Source organism: Notolepis coatsorum (genome assembly GCF_963971535.1).
Source record: "Notolepis coatsorum genome assembly, chromosome: 1".
Taxonomy (NCBI): domain Eukaryota; kingdom Metazoa; phylum Chordata; class Actinopteri; order Aulopiformes; family Paralepididae; genus Notolepis; species Notolepis coatsorum.
In genome coordinates this window covers 32,764,444-32,775,544 of record NC_140165.1, presented here as the reverse complement: position 1 = coordinate 32,775,544, position 11,101 = coordinate 32,764,444, and the positions used below count along the sequence as shown (strand labels likewise).

At 46.0% G+C, this 11,101-nt stretch overlaps 1 protein-coding gene across 1 annotated transcript; it reads left to right on the top strand.

The window, feature by feature from the left end:
- Window positions 1–760: 760 nt before the first annotated feature.
- tceanc (transcription elongation factor A N-terminal and central domain containing) lies at window positions 761–2,608 on the top strand. Its single transcript, XM_084332438.1, has 2 exons — window positions 761–828; window positions 1,270–2,608. Exon 2 carries the CDS (start codon window positions 1,275–1,277, stop codon window positions 2,379–2,381), a length of 1,107 nt encoding a protein of 368 aa, XP_084188564.1. The 5' UTR covers window positions 761–828; window positions 1,270–1,274; the 3' UTR covers window positions 2,382–2,608.
- Window positions 2,609–11,101: the final 8,493 nt, after the last annotated feature.

Here is an 11,101-nt window from a genome sequence, read left to right as displayed (position 1 = left end):
CCCATGTACATGTCAAAATACTTCCCAAAGGTCAGTGAATACCACGACCACAACACCAGAGGAAGCTCAACAAATCATGTTAAACCCAGATTCGGCTCAAACAAGGGACTAAACACGTTTCGCAATTATGCCACATCAATGTGGAACGCCCTACCCAAAGCTGTAAAGGAATGTGAATCCCTACCCACATTCAAAACTGCTCTTAAAGAGCACCTACGGGAGGCTGCAATTCGAAACTGGCCACCGTAAATGCCCAAAACCCCCACCACCTCCTAATAGACAGTCTCCTCCCCACCGCATGTACATTATTCCCTCCCCGCCGTATGGATATTTCTCTCCCACCCACCCACCCCCTCCTAATGTACAGTCCCCTCCCCATCATATGTATATACTCTGTCAGGATCTAGAGGTAACAGTACTGTATATTTGAATACCGTTTATGTCACAAATGTATCAGTACTAAATACCTATATGTCCCTATGCCATAAATGTCATGTATGTTGTGTATGTCATAAATGTCTATATGAATTGAAAATGGGGGACCCTGATGGAAACAAGACAAACGTCTTTTTCAGGTCTGCACTCCCTTAACAATTGTATGTATTGAGCCGTACTGTATTGTACCCATTCTGCAATCTGTTAAATAAAGTTTTCATTCATTCATTCATTCACACACAGCTCGCACCAAGCAGATGTGAGGCTTCACTGCCATCTAGTGGCCGTTTTTGATACTCCACACATCTCGCAGGAATAAATATTCAATATGGCTGCCTGCATGTAGCTGTTATGTGTTTTTTTTCTTGGACAAACATGGAGAGATGGGGTAAGGTAAGCCACTACCACACAAATAAAGTAACACAAAAGTAACAAATAGTACGTGAGAACACCATGTTGCAGTGTGATATTGTAATTTTATAGCCTAGTAGTCAGTCATGTGGTCATGGGGGACCCTGATGTAAACAAGACAAACGTATTTTTCTGGTCTGCATCCCCTTAACAATTTGTGTGTATTGAGCCGTACTGTATTGTACCCATTCTGCAAGCTGTTAGATAAAGTTTTCATTCATTCATTCATTTCATGTTGGGGAGCATGGCAGTGGTTTATACTCCTCAGTGCAATGTTATTGTCAGCACACACACCACTGTAAATTATACCTCCACATAGTTGTGTGGTGTCAGTTACAGAAATTAGATATTATTTATTTCCCCCAAACATTGCTGTATAGATGTTGATATGTTACAAAGTCTTGTTTCCCTTTCTCTCTGCAGTCACCATGAATACAAAACGAATCACTCACCATGCTCTGCAAATAGACAAATTAAACACAGAAAGAAGCTATGGAAATATCATGCCTCTCCTGGTGGACCTCGATAACGCATGTGCCGTGGTGGAACAGCTGCAAACGACAGAGATTGTCAAGGTTCTTTACAGGGTCCTCAAAACATGCCCTGATGACTCTGTGAAAAAGACAGCCAAGTGCTTGCTTTCCAAATGGAAGAAACGGTATAGCCACTCTCTTCAACCGCTGCAAGGTGGCTTCGAATGCACAGACCGCGGTGAGAAAGGGACGCTTTCTGTTAGCCTTACAGATGGGAGCGGTGGGGACCAAGTGGGGTCCATGCATGGGGTTTCCCTCACTGGTTCGAACCAGCAGCCAACATGTGAGGGTGGGGGGCAGTGTGTGAGGACCAGTACAGATGAAGGGACGTCCTCCTTAGCGAGAGCTGGACCTTCTCCCACTGTTTCCGCCCTCCGCTCCCTTCCAGAAGATCCACCACTGGCAGCCGCCGGAGACGGCAGCGGCACCTCCGCGTCCTCCAGCGACTTCTCGGAGGTGAGATCCAAATGCCTCCAGCTGCTGCTCTGCGCCCTCAGCCCCGAACCTCCAGAGCTGCCGGGCCGCGGGGAGCAGATGGCGGAGCTCGCGGGAGACATCGAGCGGCACATTCACACGCGCCTCCACACCGCCGGCCAGGCCAAGTACAAAGCCTGCGTGAGGAGCAAGGTGGCCAACCTCAGGAACCCCAAGAGCGGCCACCTCCGCCGGGATCTCCTGAGCGGCGCCCTGGAGGCAGAGGCTTTCGCCCGGATGTCCGCGGAGGAGATGGCCGGCGGGGAGCTCCGGCGGCTGAGGGAGGAGTACTCGCTGCGGGGCGTGAGCGAGCGGCAGCTGCCCCGGGGGCCCGAGGGGACTCGGACGCGGAAGCTCCGCTGCCGGCGCTGCGCGGCTACAGACTGTGCGGTGACACAGGTGTCTCGGGGGACACTTTTCCTGCCCGCCTGGGTGCGGAGCGGGGGCCCCGACGAGGACGCTATGACCTTTGTGACCTGCAGCAGCTGTGGGGAACAGTGGTACCACAGTGGCTGGATATGCCTCTGAATGGAATAGTTTAAACTACATCATAATGTCAACTTGTTATACAACATATTTTCAGTAACCAGTATTTTTAATAGTTAAACTTTATTCTTTATCAGTGGTAACTTTGCAGTGATTCACACACGGGAATCAAATATTATTCAACATATTAGCAAACTCTCCATCCAATTCTCTCTGTATGTGTTTGGAGATCCCTCTGTTCTCAAGGACTCACGCAGAGTGTGTCCAAGTGACACTTTTGTTGTGGTGCAAACGTATTGTTTGTGATTGGAAAACATCTTCTGCGCTCTGTAACTGAATGATTTAGTCAACTTGGGAAAAATAGCAGCATATGAAAAATGATAATATGCTGATGACAGTGTTGTAGTCGAGTCACTAAATCACAAGTCCGAATCGAGTCTCGAGTCCCCAGTGTTCGAGTCCAAGTCTGAGTCACCAAAGAAGACCTTGAGTCAAGTCCCCATTACCCGAGTCCAAGTCCGAGTCCAAGTCATCAAGGTTGAGTCCACTCTGGCAGTCAAAGAGCTGACATACAAATAAAAAAAGGTCTACATTAATTTAAACATAACTGACACAGCGGTCACCATTTAAAAGGGAGTTTATTTACTTTGCCATCAATATAGCCATCAATATCTTATGCCAAATGATTACAAAAACATAAAAAAATAGGGCGGCTGGGTGGCGCAGCGGTCTAAGCACTCGTCACCAACGCGTGAGACACCGGTATCGAATCCGGCTGTCAGCGTTGCCTCCGGCTTGGGCCGGCCGTCATACTGACTCAATTGGCAGAGTCAGTGGGAGGGAAGTCGATGGGTGGTAATCTGGTCGTTGTATACAGCGACTCCTACAGGTCGGTCAGGGCGCCTGCACAGCAAGGACAGGAGATGTCGAGGGTAGTGTGAGCCTCCCACACGTTACACCTCGCCAATGAGAGTCCGCGCTGGCAGGTGAAAAAGAAGTGGCTGGCTGACTCCGCATGTAACCGGAGGGGACATGCGATAGATTCTTCAACCCTCCCTACGACCGACCAGTGGGGGGCACATGCGAGCAACGATCAAGACATGGGAGGGGGGAATTGGCATGACTAAATTAGGATGGGAGAAAAACAGAAAAAGAAGGAGAAAAAGTGGATAAAAAAAAACATTTAAAAATAAATAACTATCAATTAACAAGTCCGAGTCCTCGTCTGCACCTTCCGAGTCTGAATGCAGTCAATGCTTGAGTCCAAGTCCGAGTCATCAGTGCTCAAGTCCAAGTCGAGTCACGAGTCCTGAAGATCAGTCCAGGACTCGGACTTGAGTACTACAACACTGGCTGATGAATAGAAAAACCACAAGTATTTTCTCAAATGGTGAGGATGGGTGACGACTAGGGGTGGGAATCACCAGTTTCATCATGATACGATACGATATCGATTCTTTGGACAACGATACGATATTTGCCGATATCACAAAGTCTCTCACGATACAATACGATACGATTAGATTCAGGTGCCTGCGATCGATATGAGATGATATCATATGCCCATTTAACACAATCAGTAACATTTAGATCAACAAAAAAAAGGTAATGAAAATATCATTTGACATTTGTATTTTTGAGCTCTTCCAGACATTTAAAGGAAAATCAATCTATTGTTTTTAATACAAATAGACCTCCTGTTCACTGTAAAGTGCCACGTTTTTATATATTGAGCTTTAAACTTTAAGCTACATTTTTTGGAACTCAAAACTCACAACCTCCCTCTCCCAAACCGTTCCTACAACAATTTGTTGATGTTGCATGATCATGTATAGGCCTACATTTATTATGTATTATATTGTTTATGTTTAAATAACATTTAAACATCAAACTCCTCTGACCTCATCTGGTCTTTCCAAAGACGCGCGCACACACACACACAGAAAGGGAGAATGCTATGCTGTAACGTCTACACACACGGAGCTACTGCTGTTGTTCTTGGGCGGATATGAGACTCGCCACAGGATTTTCAAAATAAGAGTATCGATATGAATCGATCTTATTACATCGCATCGATCCGATTCGATTGTTGATAATTACATCGATGTATCGATTTGGATCGATGTATCGTCCCACCCCTAGTGACGACCTGCTGCAGACCCCACCCTTCAGGACACTAGTGATCTCTGTGTCTTTACTAAACCAAATACTCTCTACCCCTCCATCCCATGTTTTATTTATATATTGTGTTTTTTCTTGTGTGTGTGGATGTAGCCAGGTGTGTATGTGGAGTGGATAATGTAACAACTTTTACAGAATAACGTAATAACTTGTCAAAACCACTGTATTTACGTTTTATATAAATGATAATTGCTATTGACAACAAAAATAAATTGCTATTGGACTATTTATTTACTTAAAAAAAAGCTTTCGACACCATTGATCATGATATATTATTCAATAAATTAGAAAAGTATGGTATTTTAGGGGGATTGGGTTGAGCTGGATGAGGAGCTATCTAATTAAGCATTACATCACGCGCAGGAGTGGGTTGTGAGAATTAGACCATGCCTAGGGGTGGTCGTTAGGCATGGTCTAATTCTCACAACCCACGACTGCACGTGGTGTAATGGCTTTTATACAACTGGCGCATTCATCCAACCTTATTACTATACAATAAACACACATTAATTGAAGATTTATTGAAAAAACCATCTGCCAGAAAAAGTTGTTCCCAAAAAAAAGAGAAGTTGCCTCCATGTGGAAGCAGCTCGGAAGTGCATCCAACTGTTCTCAGTAAGACATCCAACAAACTAAGACATCCAACTGTCTCTCAACTAAGACATCCAACAAACTAAGACATCCAACTGTCTTTCAACTAGGCATCCAACAAACTAAGACATCCAACTGTTTTTCAACTAGACATCCAACAAACTAAGACATCCAACTGTCTTTCAGCTAGACATCCAACAAACTAACACATCCAACTTTTCTTTTTAAGCATTACATCACGCGCAGGAGTGGGTTGTGACAATTAGACCATGCCTAGGGGTGGTCGTTAGGCCTGAGGCGCAGCGCGTGGTGTAATGGCTTTTATACAACTGGCACATTCATCCAACCTTATTGCTATACAATAAACACACATTAATTGAAGATTTATTGAAAAAACCATCCGCCAGAAAAAGTAGTTCCCAAAAAAAAGAGAAGTTGCCTCCATGTGGAAGCAGCTCGGAAGTGCATCCAACTGTTCTCAGTAGGACATCCAACAAACTAACACATCCAACTGTCTCTCAACTAAGACATCCAACAAACTAAGACATCCAACTGTCTTTCAACTAGGCATCCAACAAACTAAGACATCCAACTGTCTTTCACCTAGACATCCAACAAACTAAGACATCCAACTGTCTTTGAACTAGACATCCAGCAAACTAACACATCCAACTTTTCTTTAGTTTTTAACCTACTTTCTATAAAACTTCATTCTTAGATGCAGAAAGTAGGTAAAACAACAAAGTTTAGGCACTCTTTCGAAGTTGCTCTCTTTCGAAGTTGATTAAGGTTAGAGTTTGGAATCAGGGCTGGTGGTCTATTGCCCTGCTCTAAAGACAAACTCTAATCTTAACCAACTTCGAAAGAGAGCGACTTCGAAAGAGTGCCTAAACTTAACCAGTTGGAAACAAGGCGGACAGTAATAAAATTCGCTGTTTCCAACTGGTTAAGTTTAGGCACTCTTTCGAAGTCGCTCTTTCGAAGTTGGTTAAGGTTAGAGTTTGGAATCAGGGCTGGTGGTCTATCGCCCTGCTCTAAAGACAAACTCTAACCTTAACCATCTTCGAAAGAGAGCGACTTCGAAAGAGTGCCTAAACTTAACCAGTTGGAAACAAGGCGGACAGTAATAAAATTAGCAATCAATCAATTCAATAGTCCACGCTCACTTAAAACAGCGCACCTCCCAGCTGCTTCTATAGAAAATAGGTAATTTTTTGTGCAATTAATCAATCAATCAATCAATTTGCGCGATTCTTATTTTGTTCCACAATAACTCATGACCCATCAATTACATCATCCAACATTGTTTAAGAAACTAAGACATTCGCCGTGACGGAATCGTTTTTTATTTAGTATTTATGGCCCTATCACCATATCCTTTCGTAATGTTTACTGTCCGGCGTGTCCGCCATCTTGCTTTCATTCCTAAAACCACGAACGGCGGAGTGATAGGAATGCGGTTGTGGGTGGGTCCTGGGACCAAGAGTGTGGGATTATTACAAATACCCACGTGTAAATTGACTGTTTCAGCCAATCAGAATCGAGAAATTTGCATGCTGTTGTATAAGAAACAGGAAACAATTGTGCAAATACTAGGTGAACATAAATCGATATTACTTGCGGGGTACCACAAGGGTCAGTATTAGGGCCGACACGGTTTATATTATACATAAACTATATATGTAATGTATCAAAACTACAGAAATTTGAGATTTTGGGGATGATCACTACAGAAATTAATAAATTTAAATTGTGGTTAGACAAAAACGAATTATAACTAAATCTGGAGAAAACAAAGACCATGCTGTTTGGAAAACATAACACAAATGTACAGGTAAACCGGATGATAAACAATAAACACATAGAAAGAGTTTATGAGAATACATTTCTTGGAGTGATCATAGATCACAAAATAAGATGGAAACCTGAGCTAAACTGGCTAAATGCACTGGAATTCTAGGGAAAACGAAACACATGTAAATGATATTTATTTAGTATATATATATTTATATAAATGTATTTGATTATATAGAGATACAGTGTTTATACATACATTACATTTAGTCATTTAGCTTACGCTTTTATCCAAAGCGACTTACAAGTTCTGTACGACAAGTCATCAGGAAGGGCACAACTCTATCAGTTGAGTAACAATGTTCATCAAGGTGTTGAGTGCTACAGTGTAGGTTCGTTTATTAGGACAAGTGCATGACAGTAAGGTTAGTTAGGGTTCGATTAAAAAAGAAAAAATGATTTCAGATAATGGTTGAAGAAGTGCGTCTTTAGTCGACGGCGAAAGATTAGACTGGTTTCGGCTGTCCTAACTGGGGTGGGTACAGTAGTTCATTCCACCATTGTGGGGCAAGGACTGAGAAAAGGCAGGTTCTCCTTGATGACCCTCCCAGAGCTCGGATAGGAGTGGGCCTGAGACGGCCAGAAGATGCAGAGCATAGGGGTCTTGAGGGTGTGTAGTTAGAGACCATTGACCGGAGGTAGGCGGGAGCAGTTCCCTTTGCCGCACGGTATGCCAGGTCGAGGGCCTTGAAGCGGATTCCTGCAGCAATGGGGAGCCAGTGCAGGTCCCTAAGAAGTGGGGTGACATGGGCCGACTTCGGTAGGATTGAGATCAGGCGGGCCGCTGCGTTCTGAATGAGTTGAAGAGGCTTGGTGGCAGTGGCCGGGAGGCCAGCAAGCAGTGCATTGTAGTAGTCGAGGTGGGAGATGACTGTTGATTGGATACATAAAATTAACAATAGAATAAAATTATATAATTTTCTTTTTCGAACAGTGTAAACTATGATTTGTTTATCTGTTTCTCTTTTGTTGTCATACATTTTACACAGACAAACTTGTTCATGATTGGGTTCGAGTTATGGGGGGGGGGGGAATGGGGGCTTGGCCCCCATAGTCAACAACATCTGTGGGGGTCTCTCAAATATATATATATTTTTCCAATGTACGAATTAGTATTATTTCTGTTACCTAAATAAATTGGTAATAGATAATATTTTTCTTTTCAGTTTTTAAAAGAACCGAGTAACTAATGTTGTGGAATATGCTGCATTTCATCTCCAAGCGGCTATGCGTCGCCCATGAGCGTGTCTACTAACGCTACTCTAACCCATTTGGTGAAGAAGAAGCAGCAAGCTGCATGTATCACGTGATGTAAACAGGCTGCCCATGTCCTGTAGTAGTCTATGGTCCTCCTGTACAAGTCAAAAGTATGCCATACTAATAATAGCGCCTGCCGCGTGAAAAAATACTGAACCCGCCACAAGGCTGGATAGCTTCGGGTTTGTAAAAAGACCAAAGACTAACGCTGTTAGCGCAGCAGCTAGCAGCGCTACTGAAGTTGATAATGCTAGTAGTATTAGCTCTGAAGAATGCATTTTTAATATTACTGTTGTATGTTACATTGAACTGACATCTATAGTTTTTCGTACTGTACTGTTTCTGTCATGTATTTGTTCTAGGTGGTGTTATATACTCGTACTGGCATCGCGTCCTGCTCTTAAGCCATACCGAGATATACCTCATCTCATGTACCTAGTGTACCCCCATCAACGAATAAAAACCAAATACACCCAGCACCTGCCAGGCCCCGCCCTAGTGACGTACTATATAGTACTAGGCGTGGTCACCACTCACTCTTCCTCTATTTTTGTTTCCATCATAGCGGATGCGTGCACCCTATGCAACTAGTTGTCAATGAAAAGTTTAGAGAAATTAGGTTGAGTGCTTACCGAAGATTTGCCTACCCCTGAAATCTTTGCGGCATGTTCTGGCGGCGCTCGTATGGGTTCTGCGACTCTGCAGCGGGATGCATTTCGATGCATCTCAGCGTTGAGTTCTGTAGTCTCCTTGTCTTGTTGACAGCAGACAGAGGGACGGCGTGTGAGGTGTAGCTATCGAGCTACCTCACACAAGGTAGGACTTGCGCCACTAGGCATTATCGCTGGTGTTAGTAAATGCTGCTTGTTGTGAGTTGTATATCTGCGCCAGGGGCAGGATGTTTGGGTAAACGTCCCTCTGAAGTGGACGTTTCCCAGGCTGTCCTGGAGCGCGCTGCTAATACTAAATGCTATAAATGCTGGGTCACTGTTCTACTGTTCCCCGCTGTGGGATGTCACTAGGCATGACAATGCTGCCGTTTGTGATGTGCTCGAGTTGTCCCGGGAGACAACCGAGTTGTGTATTGGCGCAAGTGGCGGGATATCTGGGTAAACGTTGTTGTTTTCCCCGTTATCCTGGAGCGCGCGGCTAACGCTATGCTATATTGGGCTACTGTTTCTGTTCTGTCTCCCTGCTACGGGAATGTCTGTCTATACTACAGTCTTCCCTCCTCTCAACCATTCATGCTGACGGTCAATCGGTGTCTACTGGGGGAGTATTGCGGGGGGGGCTTTGTTTACCTTTCATGGGTAAATGGGCTGAGGTCTAGGGCTGGTGTGCTGTTGTGAATATTATGAATGAATGCAGGACTGGTTCTCTCTGGTCCGCATCCCCTTAACGTTGTGTGCATGGGCTTGCCCATTCTACAGTATATTCGTGGTGTTAGTTCATTTATTCATTAACCCCTTCATGGTGCACACCACAGTGGAGGCTGCTGGTTGCAACCACCACTGGTGCTCCATGTTAGCATCAGTCCTTTCCTTTTGACATGTTGAAACAGTGCCCCGCCCGGCCGACGCCATGAGGTGGGTCGGCCCAGCAAGTGGCTGGTGGGCTGCTAAAGCCTGTACCGCCACGGTATGGAATTGGCAGCTATTAGTAACTGTGTTCGAATTGCTGTTTTTTCTATCAAAGAATTGTGTCTGGTGGCGGGGCCTTGAGGGCCAGCCGACGTCGACACATCGCGCAAGGTTGTTGACGTTATTAGCTTTGACCTAGCCGCAAGCTATAACCGCTCAGGGCTCCCCTCTCCGCAGAGGATCTTGGTCTTCCGCTGGAGCGCGGGCGGTATTTGTCCTAGGCCCCACATCGCCTCACGCCGCGCAGCCAGAGGTGAGAGCACGGCCTCGTCAGCGGCTATGGCGAGGCCCTCGACAGGCGGCCATGTTTTCCCCCGCCAGAGGTATCCTGGGCGTTGAATCGACAGGTGTCCACAAGGCCGACAGCCTTGGCGGCCGAGGGATCGGCCATGTTGGATGAGCTCGGCTTGGAATATACAAGCCGTCGCCGTCCTGCCGCGAGCAGCCCGCTCTCCGATCACTCCCTCCCCCAACTGCTGTGGCTAATGGGGATCCAAATAAACTTAAACATCAGCGGAAAAGGGGCTCTGATTTGTTTCCTTTGGCTGCGGGCCGCGAGCCTTCGTTGAAGCGCATGCGGCCCCACGTTTCGCTTCTCATGGGGACAGGGGCTGACACCCAGTTGATGGCTGAGCCTGGGTCTGTCCGTGAGAATGTTGTGCTGTCAAGCGGCTCCCACACCATAAGCTGTGTTTGGTTGAGCCTGGTGTTTAGTCTGTCAACTACAAGTGTTGTCAGCAGGGGGGCTCGAACTTTTTTTTGAGGCACACAGTGCGGGCTTCCCCGACCTCGCCTTCGCCAGGCCGGGTATCATGTTGGTGCCTCCCACTCCTGAAAGATTGGCAGTGGTCACGCAGGCGCGCGTGATTTGGGTGGTAGTAATATCACTGCAGGGCTACGGTGTGTAGGAACCCATGGGGGCCTCACACCTTGCATGTCCGGCTGCAGAACAACTCCTCGGCATGTTCTGGAGGGGTGTTCAGTGGGGGAGCTGATGTCAGCTTCCCCCGTATCAAACCGGCCTTTTCTGTCGGGGTCCCCCCTTGGGTAGTGTCAGGGTCAGATGTCCCGACACGGAACGCTCTGCTCGCACGGGTCCAGGGTTGGCTACGCACAGCGGGTGGGACCGGGCCGCCTATCTACAGTTCCTAGCGGACCTGCGCCACATGGCGGCGGGTCTGTTGGGAGTGTCATCACATATGGCTACAGCAGTACCATATGTCGAGGTGGATGGAGAGA

Excerpts from the sequence above, each read along its gene's own strand:
- tceanc (XM_084332438.1), top strand. The coding sequence starts at position 1,275 with ATGAATACAAAACGAATCACTCACCATGCTCTGCAAATAGACAAATTA.